We start from the raw sequence: 19,621 nt of genomic DNA, 5'->3' as shown, positions 1-19,621 counted from the left end.
GCCTTTTAAAATCACCACCTGAACTGGTGCCCCCTCCTCCCTGCACCGACCACCCCTAATTATTAGGCAGATTTTGCCTCTGGGCCATTTAAGGCTTTTTTTCATTGAAAATCACATTGCTTGACTGGTACTAATGTGGTGCAAGGTCGTGACCTGGAAGTCATCCCACCCTTGGGGTCCTGGGTATCAGATTCCCAATCCCATACTGAAAAGTCAGGCCCAAATCTCAGTTTGATAATACTGCATTAGAATATTTCGAGTGTTTTAAAAAAAACCCAACATAGAATATCAGAGGAAACACACTTGTTAACATTCAGATCTTGAGTCCTCCTTCAAAAAAGTGTTCAATTGGGGCACAAATCTGATGTTGATCAGTGCACACAGATACTGGGACAATTGCCCTGACTTAAACAACATTTACTCAAATTTGAAAAATTAGGTCTTATATAGTATTATGTATATTAGCGTTCCTCTAAATAATTGTACAGAAGCCATGTATTTATGTTGGGTACACTTGCTTATTTGAGCATGCTATCACACCTATTTTCTCTCTCTTCCTATCTGGGTCACACAATCAGCTGGAAGACAAGGAGGGTGGAAGATTTGGACCTCTCTCTGACTATGATTAACACTGTTCTGCAATTGTATCGCAGCAGGAGGGCTGAGTGATATTAGATTTCTTCCATCATGAGGTGAGTACCTAACTGCCATGTGCTGCTCCATTTAACAGCTTGGCTGAAAATTGATGAAGATCTGCCAACAGAGTTTATGTGAGAGGCAGCCTTGAGAATTGATCAGATGACCTTCTGTTCAAGAATGCTTTAATACCTGAGCTTCTCAGTCACTCCGTGATAAATAGAATTTTATGAGGGTAATCGGAGAATTTTGCTTCCATTCTGACAGTTCTGCTTTCAGAAATCCTTCTGTGCTAGAAAACCAAGTGGAATTAATCAAACACTAAAACTGCATGGAAGTGGGTCAAGTGATTATAAACAAAGCCGGCCGTCTTTCATTTTTATAATTTTTTGCTTTACAAAATCTCTAATTAATATATTAAAGCACATGGATATCTCTCACCTCCTACTCTTTTATAGACTTGGTAAATTATTTTTCTCAACCACTCTTGTTCTTCAGTTCAGTTAGGCACTGGCATTCATTGTGTCTTCTTTGATCAGAAGATAACAATGCTCATTCTGTTAGATAGCTCTCTGCCACTTGAGTTGATCCTGGGCAGTGTTCTTCTTGAAAGGGGAGATGCCCACTGCCAGCCTGTTTACAGCCCTTCACATCAACCAACCTGATATTAACAGAGCAATGAGCCAGGTGGAGTTTTGGATAGCCAACAGTTCAATGACCCAAGATACTTCACATAATCTGGGTTGTTCCTTGCAGTCACAGTTAGCCAGACCTTTTGATATTGATAATTGATGCTGACTGTTTGCAGTTTGATGTCTTGCAGAGTGGGCTTTCCAATATACAAACTAAGATTTACTTTACATGCCTAGATAAACATGTAGAAAATTATGGTTCTAAATTCTTGCAAATTTAGAGTAGAACAATAAAACGTAGGTATTTTAGCTGTCCAAGAACTGTTGTAAAATCTGTGTATAATCTTGTTTCTTATATATTCTATTACTGGCGAGGTGGCTCTGTACAGCAGTGCATTGGAGGTTGAGTATGTTGTGCAGGGTCAGCCACACAGCTCCTGTTTCCCAGCATGACAGGTTCTAGATTCTGATGAATCCAGCAGGGGGAGGTACTATGCAGAGGCCAAAGCTTTCTCAAAAGGAACAAACAGCTGATTAATGACTCAAGAACTCCAGATTATCATGCTGGGGGATAAACTCACCTGCATGTTTACTAAACTGGGGTTGGTGCTCACAGATTTACAGAAAAGGGGAGGTAAATGTAACATGTTTTTATTAAAAAAAAGAAGCATTCTGTTCCAAGTGTTGGCAGTTGGTGAGTACAGTGAGAGAGCAAAGGGCTTTGGTTCTTAATATAGATGTTTGGAGCATGTTCTCAACCTGTAAGTCGGGGCTGGATGGGAAAGGTGTTTGGTGTATGATTTATTGTGCACAGTTTTGGGAATAGTAAAAGTCCAACTTACTGTGCTGATGAATAAATTTGCAACTGTAACATAAGTTTGGAGATCAGGCAACATGTAGAATACAATCAGAATCCATCAGGCCATCTTATACTCTGAGCTGATGCAAACCTTTTATTTCTTCGGGGGCTCTGGGAAATTCGTGCCATGGCCAAGCATCACATAAAGTAGCACATTCTACCCACTGGTTCAAGTATATTATTTAAAACAATTTATTAATGAAAATACACTGTACAATACACTATACACATTTCCTCACATTGCAATTTTCACAAACCTTTACAGCACAGTTGAAAGTTTTACATTCATTAAGGTATGGAAATCTTAATCAAATGACTGTAGCGCACCAGATCTGACCTGATAAAGAGATTACAACATGTCTTATGGGTTTATAGACAGATACAGCTGCAAGGGGATCTACTTTCTATTGAACTCAAGTTCATGCTGGCTTCACAGCATCTGAATTAAAGGGACAGAACAACACAAAGGTGTATTTTTATATTCATTACAGGTTTCTTAATGGCATGACAACCATTAATCCCTTAGCAGACTGGGCCTGTTCCAACCCCAAACATACCCTCTTCCTCGCTCTCTGTTCCAGAAAAAGTAGGCTTCTTCATGAAATTTTGACAAACTTTCATTTAAAAGCACAGGTTGTCTTTTCGTTTTCAGGCTTTCTCAACTCTCATGTATCTTAAGCTCAGTTCACTGTACATTAAGGATCCAAACTTGCACAGGCCTCAAAGGTATTGGAGGAGTTGCTTCCCATTTTTTCACTGTAAGAACACTGTCTGTGGGCTGCGCTACGCACAAGTGTAGCGTCAATCAAACTGTATGTTATATGGGGATGACTTACTCCATTCGCAAAGCAATAAATGTAAAAGCTGATGGGGCATAATGCCATTTTTACCCCGTTTGAGCAATGACATTACATAGCTATCTATGAAAATGTGAAGCCATGACAAACCAAGAAGGCCTTGTTAGATTACGATTCACATTTCTGTATGGAAGGGCATTCAATGATACTATTAAGACTTGACTATAGCTGATTGGATATGCATGTGTTCTGTTGTCTGAAGGGGTGCACATTTGGCAATGTTGAAACACTTGAGCATGGCATCCTTTCAATGCCAGAAGCAACTGGAAAGGAGACAATGTAGATAAACCAGCAGCTGTTTGCATAGAAAATAATGGGATTCATTCCTATCTCAAGGGAAAATGAAAACTGGGTTTGAAAAGTAGCACAAAAGAATGGTTTTGGAGAACGGAACATCAATGCTGGCCCATTACAACACAATGAAATTTCATTTCTTTGACAGTACAGTGAAGTCAGAGAAACATATTCAGTGACCAAAATCTACGTGGAACCCCTGATGGTTCAACTTTATTCTCTTGATTACCTGAGCCATGCAGGCTAGAAAGGCACCTTGTTTGATCTCCAGTCTGTGCTGTATTAATTGATCTTAGCTGGGATGGATGTAGGAGCTTGTTTGACGTAACTAAAATTGGTTAGGATTGCCACTCTTGATCACTATCCAGTGATTTCTCTGCTGGAATGCATGTCTAGCCATTGGGCTTGGCTATGGTACCCAATCATTTAGCCAGGTGATTCAGAGATAAATCATGCAATTTATGGGGGGAAACTCAAGGACACTTACTACCCATGGAACCTTACCCCAACAAGGAGTCAATGCCAATAGGAGAGATGGGAATGGGAGAACATTAACAACAAAGGAAGCAGAAAAAAGCTTTGGCACTCTTTTATATTCTGAGTAATACATCTTTCTTTCACATAGTGTTATTTTATTCTATTGTGCAGTTTTGGGTATTGGGTGGCATGATGGTGCAGTGGTTAACACTGCCGCCTCACAACTCCAGGGACTGAGGTTTGATCCTGACCTTGAGTGTCTGTCTGTGTGGAGTTTGCACATTCTCCTCGTGTCTGTGTGGGTTTGCACCAGCTGCTCTGGTTTCTTCCCACCCTCCAAAGACGTGCTGTTTAGTTGGATTGGCTACGGTAAATTGTTCCCCAGTGTGTGTGAGTGTTAGCCCTGTGATGGACTAACATACTGTCCTGGGTGTATACTGCCCAGCACCCATTGGCTGTCAGGATATGCTCCGACTTCCCACGACCCTGAATTGGATGAAGCGATTCTGGGAAAGTGAGAGAGTGAGTTTTGGGTCTTTAAAATAAACCGTCTTTAAAATGGTTGGTCACTTATGTATAAATATTTTTGTCCATTCTAATTGAGACTGTAGTCTTAGTCAAACCCAATTACAGCTTTCTAAAAAAAAAATCTGTGGGGCTTATATTTAAATGTTGATTAATTTTCCACAGTTAAATCGTTATTGTCTGTTTGATTAGACTGTGAATCAGAAAGGTTCTTACTGGATCATATTCATAACAGTTGCAGTTTGATTAGTTAGGAATTTGTCAATGATCACATTTGCCACTGTGAAATCTGGAGAGGGCAGGAAAGTAACCGAATGTAAACTCAAAACTTCTATTGGCAAAATAAAGAAATTTCATGGCAGTAACAAACTCCAAAGCCTGTGTTTAACATGCCCAGCATCCATTTCAATGCACAAGTTTGGTGTGTGGTAATGCTATGTGCTAAAGTTCCCAGCACTCATCACTACTGTCTAATTAAAATTGAAAGGATGCATGGAACTTTAAAATTATAGGATATTTAATGAAGAACTTCTTTAATGTAACTTTGGGTGGTATTTCTGTCATTCTTTTAAAAAAGTTATTTCAGAAGAGCAAGATTGTTAAGAGCAAGCAGCAGTGTAGCAACCTGCTGAGGGAACATCTGCATTCGTAAATCAAGGCTAAATTGTTACAATTACTGTAATGGTTTAGCTGTGATAAACAGAATACAAATCTTTTCCAACAATTCGGATTATTGATGTTCTAAACCCTGAGCAATGTAAGGCAGTCTGCTAAGGGTTAAGGAGTACAAAAACATGTTGGTGATCATAACACTGGATTGCACAATGCATTAAATCATCTCTGATGTTTCACTGATATGGAACCATCAATCTTCAACAGAGAACAGTAACAGTAATAGTGTGTCTTCCCTATGCTGTTTGTTGTGGGATGTATATGCATCACCACAGAAGCAGATGGTATGGATATGAAGCAAAAAAAACTTGCATTTAAATAGCACCCTATATCCTCAAAACATTCCCAAGTAATTCACTACCAATGAAGTTCAGTCACTGTTGTTATATAGGCAAACATGGCATCCCATTTGCGCATAGCAATGTCCCACAAACAACAGATTGATCTGTTTATGATAGTACAGGAAGAGGGAGGAATATTGGTCAGAATTCCATGCTATTCTTCAAATAGTACCATGGGATCTTTGACATCCTCTTGAGTGACCAGAGAAAAGCAAATGGTGCCTTAGTTCAATGCCCATGTGAAAAATAGCACTTCCAACAATTTAGCACTCCCCCAGTAATAGCACTGATGATACTGTATGTTTCATCTCTTGTGAATTATTGATTACAGCCAAAGACATTTCAATTAGGTGATATCCCTGCATTTGTCGCCAATTCATTTATTACATTTCATTAGATGCTACAGGGGAACTTTTAACCCATCCTACTTGGCGGGAACGGTTGGGAGTACAGTTAAAATAACCGGGCAGATGCTCATCACCCCTGGGCTCTTTTATTAAGATAACTGAGGCCCTCACTAAGGCAGGAGGCTCATTGGTATTTAATGATTGGGGGCTGCAACATTCAGAAGACGCGAATGGCATTTTAATGACTTGCTCATTAGGCAAGATGAGGAGGCCTTGTAAGGTAAGCCAGAGACTATCTTTACTGTGGACAGAAGGAGCAGGAGTGCTCCACCAACTCCCGAAGAAAACATTGATCCTGTTCTGCTCCAGATTCATCCACCTCCTCCACCCTTCCAGCCATGATATTGCCCCAATTGGCCCCTTGCAATAGTGTAAGAAGGTGACCACCAGGTCCTGCGATTCTGATCTGCCCAAAGCTGGCCAGCTTACTCATTTTAGCCATTTCAAATGGTCAGTGGAATTTATTGGAGGTCTGGCCCTCTTATGGAGATCCCGGGCTGGGACAGTCTTATACTGCTTTCCCACCCAGGAATTAGGATCCCCTCCACGCACTTGAAATTACACCATGTGATGATGAAGCAGATGAACACGTAACGCATCAAAAGTGAAAGTTATTGATCTACTATTTTAACTGAGACATTGCCTGTTTAAAAACAAACCGTGATTCTCTGATTAAAATAGAGAAACCAATTTCAAATCCATTCAGCATTCACTCACTAACTGTTCCACAGCATGATGACAGGGTGTCGCTGGGCTGTGTGTCAAGCTGCTTTTGTACACTTTTTGATAACTCATGAGAATATAGGTGTTCATTTACCTTGGCATGGGCAGGGAGTGGTGATGGGTGGTACAAGGGGGTTTGGTTGAAGTGGGGACAGAGAACACCATTGCATAATGCACTGATTAATTACCTCCCCTTTATTTTTCGCTACGAGACAAAAAGAGGTCTAAGAAGTTCCATGTTGAGCAGTTTTATCCATGTGCAATGGACCTGCTTCAGTTGAAACCTCCCTCTTGTTGGCTGATGCTTTCAGCAACTGTGAAGGAGGGGAGGATGAAGATGTTATCTTAGTAGATTTATTGAAGCTGCGAAAGCTGGGAGAAACCCACGTTCAACTGATCGTATTTTCTGTGGGTAAATTTGCAAATGTCTGTCAATATTGGCGAAATGTGATATGCAAAGAAAAACTTTCCTGAAAAGTCAGTGGCTTTCCTCTGTGCATTTGTGTGCTTGGTTTGCATGAATAGATTTGCATTTACTGAATAATGTCTTCACCTATTACATTATCTAATTGGAGTCTTCAGATAGGATGTGACCTCAGTTTGAGATGCTCATGAGGTTGCAAACCCTCGCAAACTGTCCTGCAGTTTCCAGGAGTTGAAGATTAATCTCCAGGACACGGGAGCAAACCAGGGAGAACAATCATAGGGGCATTACATTGAAAACGTTGTGTGCTTATTTCATTTTCCTAGAACTGTCATTCATTAGTTTGAAAAATAATGGACATGGCGAGAAAAAAAAGCTGTTTGACTGGCAGTCTAAAATAAGCCAATCAGGCAAAGGCATGGTGGACATGGACATAGGAACGTGGGAACTTAGGACTAGGGAGCAGGAGTAGGCCATTCAGCCCTTTGAGCCTGCTCCGCCATTAAATATGAATCATGGCTAATCTGGTTGTGATCTCAACTCCACTTTTCTGACTTTCCCCTATAACCCTTGACGTGTTGAGTAGCCAATCCTGGGGCCAGGTTCAGGAGGTTATCATCCAGAGTTACACCCTCTACCACACCCCTCCCCACCCCCACAAATGCACTGTGGCAAGGAAGTGCCCATTTCATAATCACCAATGGAGTGTGAGCGCCTAGAACAGAATCTGTTTTACTGTCTGACCTAAAAACTTACAGTAGTTAAAAAATAAAACAACTGAATTTGTCCTGTCACTGATAGAAATTTCAAACAAAACAAAAGAGAAACTTGCTGTCTGGGGTTTCCTTTATCGTACAATATTCTTTTATATTTGAAAAATAAAAAGAAATTATATTCTTAATCACATCAACATTCAAAGTATACATAGTGAAATTACAGTACAGTACCTGTATGTACATTTAAGAATGGACTTTTCTGATTTTAATTATCCATATGCTTTACATTGAAAAGAAGTTAATATACATATGTAACTTATATAACTATCACTTATGGCACTTTCCAAAGAAAGTTTCAGGTTTTCGGAGAATTGACTCCAGGTAATTGTTTGCACAGTATCTCCTGATTTTCACCATTCTCTGTGGCAAAACATGGTAGCTAGAGTCAAGATTCCAAGAGAAATTCTCACAAAGTAATGCCCCAATCACTACATAAATTAAAGTTTCAGGCTGTGGTATTAGCTCAGAACACCTACATTACCAACTTGTCATTTCCCTCAATCTAAAAATAAATACAGTTTTGACCAAAGTAGCATACAATAATGATAAATGCCAAAGCAGTAACAATATAACTGTCTATGAAAGAAAAAGAAATTACATTGTTATGTAATATTTGAGGGCAGCCGAACAGCAGACGTAAGCCACCGAATCAAAAGAACTGTTTTGATCAAAGTCTTTCGAGGGTATGGGAGTTTCGCATCATGAAAATCCAACCATTTATCAGTCCAGAGTTTAAGGAAAAGCCTTCTCTGTCAAAATCATTTCGACCTACTCTTGATCTTGTCCTCAGAAATACAAGTATATATTAAAATGCCTTCCGTTGTTATAAACACGCTCATAAAAAAACAAAAAAGCTTTGGTGATTTTAATGCAAACCCAAGGCTGAGCAGGAAATTATTCTGGCCCAGACCAAATTAACATCTGGTTTCAAGGGAAACTGGTGTGGATTCAGGGGTGTGATTAAATAAAATGGGGCTTGTCTCTAGTGAAGGACTATTTCACCTGTTGCAACCCTTTACTACAGCTTTCTGATGGCCACTGCTTCCTCCAATCTCTGTCCAAAGTCAAAGCTCAATTATGGTATCCTTGTGTTGGTTATTCAAGAGAATTGGAATAATCAGTAAGGTACCAGCCTGCAAGAATGAAAGTTTCAGTCACTGCAGGGGATGAGTTTGTCAACATGTATTCTATAATGAAATCATCAACATTTTTATAGAGGATGGGTTTTGTTACATGGTGCACAGAAAATATTCCTCCCACATAACACTCAGAGTAAACCTTACTTAAAAATGCGAAGGATTATATTCTGAGAGACTGTGCCAGATTTACAAATAGGAAAAGGTAACCTATTTAAAATTATTTCACTTATCAGAGAAACTAGATTAAGGCGTTAATTTCAGAACTATTTTGTTGAGTTCCATCTACCTTACATCGCACAGACCCACTAAATGAATCAACTGTGCTGAGAACATGATCATAACGTACGGGATTTGCAGACTAATTTCCAGAAGTAAAAATGATGTCACTTTAATTGGCATAACAGTTATTTTAACAAAGAACACATTATTGCCTTTTTTTGATTATATTTCTAAGTATATCCCAGGTAAAGGAAACAAAACAAATCTTTCTGTTTTCAAGTATGTGCTTCCTAAGAAGGCAAATGTTAATTTGGTCTGGTTTTAGAGCTTTTAAGGAACCAATTTTCATCCCATGATACTGAACATTGTAACTCGACTTCACCCTGGAACCCAACTCTGATTCGTGGTCTGTGGAGCAGTGGGAAGGGTAGCCATGTTAATGCCAACACTTTGAGTTGGCATAGCACAGTCAAAATTGAAATCGAGCTCTTCACTATCCATGAATTCATTAAGAATGATAGATTCCACATCACACTCCAAACTGCCGTGAAACATGTCTAGGTCAAGGTCAGTGGGGAACTTATCTTGACTCATGGTGGAAATATTAATTCCTCCTGGACAAGAGCTCAACCTTGAGTCTGATGCTTCCATTTGCATCCCATGACTAGCGAGTGAGTGAAGCTGGCTTTGGAGATGGTGTGCGACAGAGTTGATGTGACCAGCATCAGAGTGCATGTGCATAAGGCCAATGGGATTGGATAAGGCACCATTATTGACAGCAGAATTCTGCTGCGCTGTTGATGGGTGATGAAATGGATTACTATTCATTAATCTAGGTGACTGGGCATTGAATGGTGATATTGCCGGATCAGAACACATCACCATTTGTCTCTGGTTTTGTGATGCCACAACTGTATTGGCCTGTGGCATCAGAGGGTCCGTCTGAGTCATCATGACTTCTTTGTGTCGTAGTGACTCTGGGGTCAAAAGGTCTTGCAACATACGATTCCCATAGTGGTTGATTGTTGAAAACGTGACTTGTTTGTTTTCCTGAATAGTCTGCATGGGTGAATGACGCAACATAGTCATGGGTGGTTGGCTGTACATGGTGGCACTGTATGTACTAGTTTGACTTCCACGAGTTGAACACTTGGATCCAAATGAGAAGCTGGAGCTTCTCTGTCTCAGGCATCCTGAAGGAATTTGCTGCGATGGGCTCATGTTGTAATTGTCCTGCAAGTCCTCAAGAAGATTCTCTGTTAGTCCCTCATTCAAGTTAATTGTACTGGCCATATCAGCCAACCTGGGAAGTTCCACAGAGCGCCTTGTACTTACGGATGGTGATAAGGTATTCGAGGGACTGGGGTAGAGTAATGGAGAAGATGGAGTCCTGTCATCATCTTCAAGTTCATCTAATTCAGAATTGGCCATTATGGGAGATAATCGACCACTCAGAGTGCTTGCTGCTGAGTTTGCACGTGACCTGAAGTCAGTCCACGCATCAAATTCATCGCTGGCGTGAGAGCTAGGACTGCCCGACCACTTTGTATGTTGTGACGAAGGGCTGCCTTCATTTCCCTCCTGTGTCGCCTGTAGGGTGGCTTTCTTCTTGTTTGCCCCTCTCTTGCTCTTTAGGTACTTACTGTTGCTGTCCATGGAAACTGCCCGTCTCCTGGGAGATTTTCCAGTTTTCCCTCCGTCAGGATTTAACATCCACCAAGAGCTCTTGCCTGTGCCTTCATTCTGTACTCGTATAAATCTGTTATGCAGGGAGAGGTTGTGCCGGATTGAGTTCTGTGAAGATAAAAGGACAGGCTGAAAATAAGACCAAAAAGCAAACAATTTGCATGCAGCATAACGATTGCCACTTTTCTCTAAATATGCAGTACATAGTGTACATATATAGTGTTAATGCAGGGTGTTTGAGACACTTAGAACAAATATGCTGATAGTTGACTCAAATAGTTGTTAAAATGAGTAATAACATAGCTGGATTAGTTCTGTTCAACCATTATTCCTCTATGTGTAGCGTAATATATATACACGTACAAGTACATAGAGAGATATATAAAATACATAGTACCTGTGGAACTATATCTCAGCAAGAAATGAAAGATAAGAAAGGCTTGCGTTTATATAGCTCCTTTCACGATCAAAGGAGATTCCGAAGTGTCTTACAGCTAATTCTTTGAAGTGTAGAAACTGTTGTGATGTAGGGAACATAGCAGCCAATTTGCACACAACAAGCTCCCACAGAGCAGAAAACAGAAATGTATTAATAACCAGACAATCTATTTCAGTGGTGTTGATTCAGGGATAAAAACGGCCAGAACACTGGGGATTATCCCTACTCTTCCTTAAAATAGTGCCATGGGGTCTTTTACATTCACCTGAGATGGCGGACAGGGCCCCAGCTTATTTACCTTGCCTGCAACAGAACCTCCAATGGTGTCGCACTCCCTCAGTACTTCAGCGTCAGTACAAATTTTTGTGCTCAAGTCTCTGAGTGGGACTTGAACCAATAACTTTCTGACGCAGAAGTAACAGCTGACACTCTGCTATGTGAAGAGGCGTGAATAAAGAAAATTAAAAAGAACTTATTCTATATTTTAACTCCATTTACAAATAATTTATCACAGAACTTGCTGAATCTTCCATCCATTCACTCCATTGGAAGGAACCTCAGGCAGATTTGGTGAGGAGCTGGTGATCCTTGTTGCCAGGCATCCCTCCCTGCCCTCTGCAATAAGATGACAACCAACTTTAAAACAAATTTATTTCTAAGACTACAAGAATTAATTTAAGATAATAGCCATCCTGGGGTTCAGGTGACATTCAAGGCCAAGGTCTATGCTGCCATATGAAGCCAGTGATTGATTTGCTGTCTAGTTCATGGAGAGTGCCAATTGCTGTCTAAGGTTCATGATATCGATGCCGATAGCTTGTTCTGCCTTTTGTTTTATTGACTTCTTAATGTTTCGGTAAGTATTTCCTTATCCCTGTCAACCCTGTACCATACTATATACCGCAGCTTCTCATTTCTGATGTTGTCAGTTTTAAAGTGTTTAAGCTAGGGTGCTGTTTCAAAATCACAAAAGCAGAGCAATAATAGAAGTTCTCCAGAATCATTTTAAATTATTGGTTTTGCAAATACTTCCTGGTCTGAATCCCTCCTCCACCCCCCCCCCGCCCAGCCCCAAAACTTCTTCCTGAGCGTTTTCTGGATTCATCAGCCGCCATTTCTAATTTCAAGGTGGAGGATTTTACACGCTCGTCCGGTTCTTTCAGTGAGACCGTTAAAAGCTCCAGGGACTTGGTGCAGAGTTGAGGCTGATGTTTAGGGTAGGAAAGCAGCAATAGTAACCAGCTGCAGGCTGGAATGTCAGGGGTGAAACACAGTTCAAGGAGTTTAGCATCGCTAATGCTGTTAATGCAGGTTTATCCACTTAAAGGCAGATTTTCCTCTGGCTTCATGCCGGCTCCTTGGCATAATTCCAGTGGGCAGAGGAAGTGTACCACAGGCTCCCCAATACCTGCTGCTGCCCACCTCTGGGGTACCCTGTCAGCAAAGACATCGGGAATTCAATGTCTTTTTATCGAAATATGGCTAGTCGCACCTAACTGAGTTTCCAATGATTAGAATGTGTCATATGGCCCATCTTGCACTCCAGAAATACAGTGCGTTCCCAGTGTATACCATTGCAATCGAGAGTGGAAGGGGATTTTGATTGATTACCCTCCCTTTCCCTGGTCACATTTTTGCATTAGTTGTTGCAAATTAAATTGGTTCTTGGCAGGTAAGTGGCATTTTTATAATGCGGGCCACACCAAAAGAAAACATTGTTACCACAGAGCTGAATACGTCGCGGTGATGAATGATGACACATGAAGACAGTTGCTAATTATGCTGTTAGAATGAGATGAAGTAGGATGGGAGGAGGCTCATGTGGAATATAAACACCACCATTTCGAAATGTTGGGGCCAAATGGTCTGCTTCTGTGCCATATTTCTAAGTCCGGAATTTTGTGATTGTACTGAGGGTGAAATTGTCAACATTGACTGTCATTACGCTGTGAAACTGACAGCAACATTTGGTGTCAGCAAAGGCATAGTGGAACATGAAAATCCAAAAGTTTTTGTCAGTGGTTCCCTGCTGCTGCACAGGGCCCTCCAGGTGGAAATCAATTAGAAATCACTGAATTGATGTGAATTTTCACTTTTTATGCTACTATTCTCACTGTAGCACCCTTGAAATAGTTACATCTTTTGAATGCAGTGTATCTGGGTTTTTAGCTGCGTACTAAGTCATAATTATTGCTGAAAGACCTCTCTGACCCTGAAAAGAAGTACTTTTCCATTTGTGGGATGTCAAATTTCTCCATTCCATGCTTTTTTTTTTGTATCCATTCATGTTACGTGGGCATCGCTGGCTAAGCCAGCATTTATTGCCCATCGCTAACTGCCCTTGAGAAGGTGGTGGTGAGCTGCCTCCTTGAACCACTGCAGTCCTTGTCATGTAGGTACACCCACAGTGCTGTTAGGGAGGGAGTTCCAGGATTTTGACCCAGTGACAGTGAAGGAACGGCGATGTCTTTCCAAGCCAGGATGGTAAATGGCTTGGAGGGGAACTTCCAGGTGGTGGGTTCCCATCTGTCTGCTGCCCTTGTCCTTCTAGATGATAATGGTCCTGTGTTTGCGAGGTTCTGTCTAAGGAGACTTGGTGAGTTCCTGCAGTGCATCGTGTAGATGGTACACACTGCTGCTAATGTGTATCGGTAGTGGAGGGAGTGAATGCCTGTGGATGGGATGCCAATCAAGTAGGCTGCTTTGTCCTGGATGGTGTAATGCTTCTTGAGTGTTGGAGCTGCACTCATCCAGGCAAGTGGACAGGATTCCATTAGACTCCTGACTTGTGCCTTGTAGATGGTGGACAGGCTTTGGGGAGTCAGGAGGTGAGTTACCCACTGCAGGATTCCTAGCCTCTGACCTGCTCTTGTAGCCACAGTATTTGTATGGCTAGTCGAGTTCAGTTTCTGGTCAATGGTAACACCAGGATGTTGATAGTGGAGGTTTCAGCGATGGTAATGCCATTGAATGTCAAGGGGTGATGGTTAGATTCTCTCTTTTTGGAGATGGTCATTGCCTCTCACTTGTGTGGCGTGAATGTTACTTGCCACTTGTCAGCCCGAGCATGGGTATTGTCTAGGTCTAGTTGCATTTGGACATGGACTGCTTCAGTATCTGAGGAGTCGCGAATGATGCTGAACATTGTGCAATCATCAGCAAACATCCCTACTTTTGACCTTATGATGGAAGGAAGGTCATGATTAAATTCCAAGATTAAAAAATTCAATTTTTAAAAATAATTAGAATTTTAAAAAATATATATTTCAGTTTCGACCTTAATCCTAAGTGTAATTCCTAATCTTTATATTACTTCCTGCAAAATTCTAAGAAGTGAGTGATGAAGCCTGCCTCTTACTTCCCGCTTTGCTGTCTGTGAGAATTCTTGATTGTGATTGGCTGCTTCCCCTGCTTGATGCATCACTTTTGCTTGATTCCAGAGATCCTGAGATCCAGAGTGCCAGATTCTAGCACCAGGATGAAATTAACATCAAGAAAGGTAAAATCGATGCCACCAGGCTTGCTAGATCTTTGTGGGCAACTTTGTTAACAGCCAATAACAAGGAACGTCACTTTATCACAGACTGCAAAATCAGGCCGATTATAATTCTAAATGGTTAAAAGATCGTTGTCAGAAAAATTGTAAGATAATTATTAACTTATATTCTCTGGCTCTAGCTGTTAAAATGCTGGCTGAAAAGCGACCTCCTGCGAACTTTAATTCCTTCAGCTAGGAGCATGTTAATGAGCTCCATGTCACTTTCTGTATCTGATATACACTTGAGCCTAGTAAAGTATCAAAAAACCCAAGAGAGAACTTATAGCACTAATACAACATTACAGGAAAGCTTGGTTGGAATGGTTTCATTATTTTCTGTCTATTGCCAGTCTTTTCATTCACTTCTGCTATGGTTGACTTATTTCAAAGATGGACCTTGTTTGAAATTCTCCTCTAAAAGAACATTGCTATGATAGTACACTTAAAAAGGTACAGAGCTCTAGGTATCCGATTACTCCAGTGGACAAGCCAGGAGCTCGAATTCTGGCTCTGTCTTAAGATCTGGTCAGATCGGGGCACTCAAGATGAATTTTCTAGGGGAAACTGATGAGACTAAGCTTGTTCCATAGATGGATCACTTCTGTTGGTCAATCATTAAACATACATCTATATTTCAAATCTCTCTGCCCTTCCAGCTTTGTAGGAAACAGAAAGGTGGGAGGGGCATGCACGCTTTTAATAACTTTGGACAATCTAAAATGCACCACTAATTCTTTAAACTACGATTCACAACTCACATCATTAATCATCATCATTCACAGTGAAGGTTTCTTCTGAAAATTGCACTTTAAAACATTGCATCCTAAGCTTCATTCTTCCCAGGAACAGAAATGCATCCGATAAATGCATCATCACTGGATCAAGATCCTTGCCCAACAACATTGTGGGAGCACATTCACTGCATGGGCTTCATTGGTTCAAGAAAACAACTCACGATCACCTTCTCCAGGGCAACTAGGGGCGGGAAATAAATACCAGCCTTGCTAATGACCCTCACATCCCAAGAATGAATAATAAAAAAATATATACAGGAAATCAGGTTATTGTGCAGTACCATGTCTAATAGAGTTGATTTTCCAGGCAACTTTTCTTGGTGGAAACATTGAACTTTATTTACCAGACAGCAGCATCAGCTACGTGCGTGCATCTAGCTCTATAACTAAAGGAGAACTCCCTCCTAGAGGTTCCCTGTGCTACAAACTGATTGGTTTACAGAGATCTTGTGATCTTACAACACAGGACTATTCTGAAAGCTACAACCCTACGTTTATCAAAGCTATCATTACTACACCATGGCAGCAACAGATCACATTTATACAAAAGCACTACACTTGTGAGTATTCAAACCAGTACTTAATGCAAACATTGGAAATGTTATCTATCACTGGCATGTCTTCCATTACTAACCATGTCGCTGTATAAGCAATTAGATCAGATACCATCCATGGAAGCAGTGTTATGGATAAAAGGAATTCCAACAGGCAAAATTTTACCAGATGGTTTTGCGTTTGGGTGCCAATGCGGTAATTTTCTTTTGTAGTTCAGAGGCCTCTTATTAGAAACAATGGTGAGGTTCCCCAAAAGCAAGATTAATGACTATTTTCAAGAGGTGTCAAACTGGAATTGTTTAGCAACCATTAGTGAGAGGTTCACTCTAAGCCTCTTTCCTGGCACTTCTGAGTATTTTTTTGGTCCTTTTGATGCTGATAAATGTCACGATGATCTAAGAAATAATGCACCACTCTGTATTATGCAACAATCTCTTTATACTATAGTTCATTTGTTTTCATCTTATTTGTAATCTGGCACTTTACCAAATGAGCTGTATTGTACCTCGAAATCAATCTACAGCCCTGACTAAGCCTGGTTCATAAGTAATTATCCCTTCATGCATGGAGACAGACAAGTAGCTTACTCACTGAAATTTCATATCCATAAGCCGCATCCATACAGAATTACGTGACGAGCGATAGCAGCCAACAAAAAAATGTTGCTTTGGCATAGTTGCTACACTACACTTCATTTCAGAATATAACATGCACATAATTGGACTCACAATGTTGCAGTCATTTTCTGGACAATCTTAAGCTACACCTTAACAGTCAAGGCAACAGCAGGGGAAAAAAAACACACTGTACTTAAGACCATGAATTTAGCCCAAACAACAGAAGGTTCCGTAATCCCCCAAAATGGATGTCCTGTTCCATATTTCTTGGACTGCTGCAAACACAATGGACTCAGTTTTTCACTTTTGCGGTGCTTATTCCAATCTAGGTGGAATAAAGGAGTGTAATTCTCAGCTCCATGCAGAACATGGCCCATCTTTTGTTTATTCCTTGCTAGTCCTATACTGGCCTAAATGAATTAAATAGAATGCACAGCAGAGAAACAGGCCATTCAACTCAACAGATCTATGTTGGTTTATGAGCTCCACATTGGCCTCCTTTCACTTTACTTCATATTACCATAACCCTTTCTCCCTCCAGAATCTGCCTGGCTTCCCCTTAAATGCAACTCTGCTATTCACCTCAACCACTCCATGTGGTCAGTGAGTTCCACATTCTCACTGCTCTCTGGAAAAAGAAGTTTATTCTGAGTTCCTTACTGGATTTAATAACGTGTCTTGTATTTATGGCGTGTAAATGAATACTAATGTTTCATTTAGATGTTATTTCAGGAATCTATCGCGCCTTTGCATTTAGGGAAATTAGCCATGAGATAATTTACAAGTTTAGAAATGTTCCAGTTCATGTTTTCAACTTTTATTTTCTTTCAAGAAAACCCCTAGAGTTTATAGTTGAGGGATTTCATGTGACTGTGAACTGAAGGTGGTTTCTGATCTTGTTTTGTCAGAACTTGTGTCACAGTTCCTTTTGGTGGTAAAATACACTCAGTGAATCCAGTTTTCCTGTGTTGTTGGAGCTTGGCTGTGTGAAAGGATCTGTTTGGTAGGGATCCAATTCTGTTTCACGAGGGGCATTTGTCAACAGTTGCACTATCTTTGTTGAACCAGCTGCTGTGTTAAAATGCTGCACTGCCACTGGTCCCCTTGTTATAGGTTTCTTCCAAATTCTGATGCCGACGTCCAACATTAAATTTCAACGAGCTATTCAGACAACGATCGGATGTTCCTTTCCAAGACCCCTTGACACTGGCTTGTGTGGCTAATGTAAAAGATGTGGGCTGCGGTTTCTTTTTAAAATGGGGCGTGGGATTGCTTCACCCGTGCCCCAAAGCGGGCAGCGCACATGGAGCAACCGGGGGCCTGGCGACCCTGACGAGCTTAGCAACGGGGCCTCATTCACGTAGAAGTTTCTGGAGATCTGCCCCACACCTGAACAGGCAGGCAGGAACAAAAAATTTGATGACAGGAGACCACAGCCAGGGGACCTGTGGCAGTCAGTGGGAGGAGGTCCCTGATGGTGACTGAAATCAGTGAGGCGGTTGGGATAAAGGAGGTGGCTGGCAAGTTGCAGATTGATTGGAAGTCAGGGAGGGTGTTGGGGCGGGCGGGGGTGGGGGGAACAACCTCAATTGGAGAAGGAGGTCCAGGGTTTCCTGGCAGAGCCCGGGATAATGACTCTTGCTCCTCCTAGCCCACAGGGCATTCTAACAGAAGACAAAGACTTACATTGGCCTCGATAAGCCAATCACCTCCCCCAGTGTTGGTTCTGTTGCCGGGCTGCAGACAGTGCAGGACTCTCCCTGGCTTTGACTTAATATTACGGTGTGGAACTGATTATGTCAGGTTGCAGCTTTTAAGTATTAAGTAGGTCCCATCTACCTTTATTGGGAACCTCATCAATGGCTGGAACATAGCAGATTGGAGCCATGAAGCTGAATTTTCACATTGTCGCTGGACGGGGGTGGGGTGGTGTGATTAAAATCGTGACTATGGAATCAACCAAGATAGTTATTCACAAATCAAAGGTCAATAAGGTCCTGACCAAATTGCCTGAATTGGAATAAAGATCTTTCCCATTAGTGCAAGAACTAGAATATTCTTCCAAACTCTTGCATACTAAAAGCCATTCCTGTATCTTTCTCAACGTTTCAATGGACTAAAGCATTAAACAGTCGCCATTCTGTTACCCCTCTGTGAATCAGAAGAATGTCTTTGGTAAGTCACTGTGGCCTTCAGTTTTTCAAATATGGACTAAAGCTTTGCCAACACAGTGCAGGCTTGTGTTTCAGCACAGTATGGGCAGATTTTCTGTGCAGGTTTAGTTTCATGCTGTCAATATGGAGGGTTTGACAGTTTATACTTGACCCTTTCTGGGAGGTGGATCTTTGCCTGAGTTATAAATACAGCTTTGATTGCATATCCTGTTACACTTCCATACTCTTACAGATGTCAAACCACGACAGAACATTGCGACATCAACATTGACAAATCACTTTCTGCTGAATTTTATCAAATCTCTGGGAATGACAAAACTGAAGTGTGGATCCTCTGTATCAACAATTGTTACTGTGATGGGGTTGCTGATTTTCAGTTACTGTGCAATGTAATCCTGGACTATATTTTACATGAGAAGCATTTTAGTTTTGATTTTGTTTATTTAGTAATCTTCGAGTGAACAGAATGCCTCAGAGTAGTTTACAAGGGGTCAGCCACAGGGTCATGGAGTTTGGAGAGGGAAGATAAAAGATACAATTAAAGGAATAAGGTTTCAGGAGGCTTTTGAAGGGAGAGAAGTAGGCAAAGATTTTAGGAGGATAAGCTTCCAGTAATGGGGTGGAGGGTATAGGAAGCAAAGGAGAAAATAGTAATTGAGAGCCAGAGGAATATACATTGCGAGCTGGGGTGTATGGGTGGAGCAGATATCCAAAATAGGATGAGGAAAAGTGAGATCATAGTTAGATGGCAATGACTGATTCTAATAATGTTGGAAATTGTTATGGACTTCCTTTTCCAGACAGGTTTCTCATTAGAAACATTGAACTTTATTCACA

At 41.1% G+C, this 19,621-nt stretch overlaps 1 protein-coding gene across 1 annotated transcript in view; it reads right to left on the bottom strand.

Annotated features, from left to right (window-relative positions):
• Positions 1–7,688: 7,688 nt before the first annotated feature.
• The window catches only part of LOC144696122 (forkhead box protein O3-like), a 170,522-nt gene continuing 158,589 nt past the window's right edge, over positions 7,689–19,621 (bottom strand). Inside the window, exon 2 of the mRNA XM_078567432.1 lies at positions 7,689–10,775. Within this exon, the coding sequence (XP_078423558.1) occupies positions 9,360–10,775 (1,416 nt within the window). The 3' untranslated portion in view covers positions 7,689–9,359. The remainder of the gene's footprint in view (positions 10,776–19,621) is intronic.

This window comes from Cetorhinus maximus, chromosome 21 (assembly GCF_964194155.1).
Source record: "Cetorhinus maximus chromosome 21, sCetMax3.hap1.1, whole genome shotgun sequence".
Lineage (NCBI taxonomy): Eukaryota > Metazoa > Chordata > Chondrichthyes > Lamniformes > Cetorhinidae > Cetorhinus > Cetorhinus maximus.
Note: the sequence above shows the minus strand (reverse complement) of the source record. Positions and strands in the feature narration are given on the sequence as shown.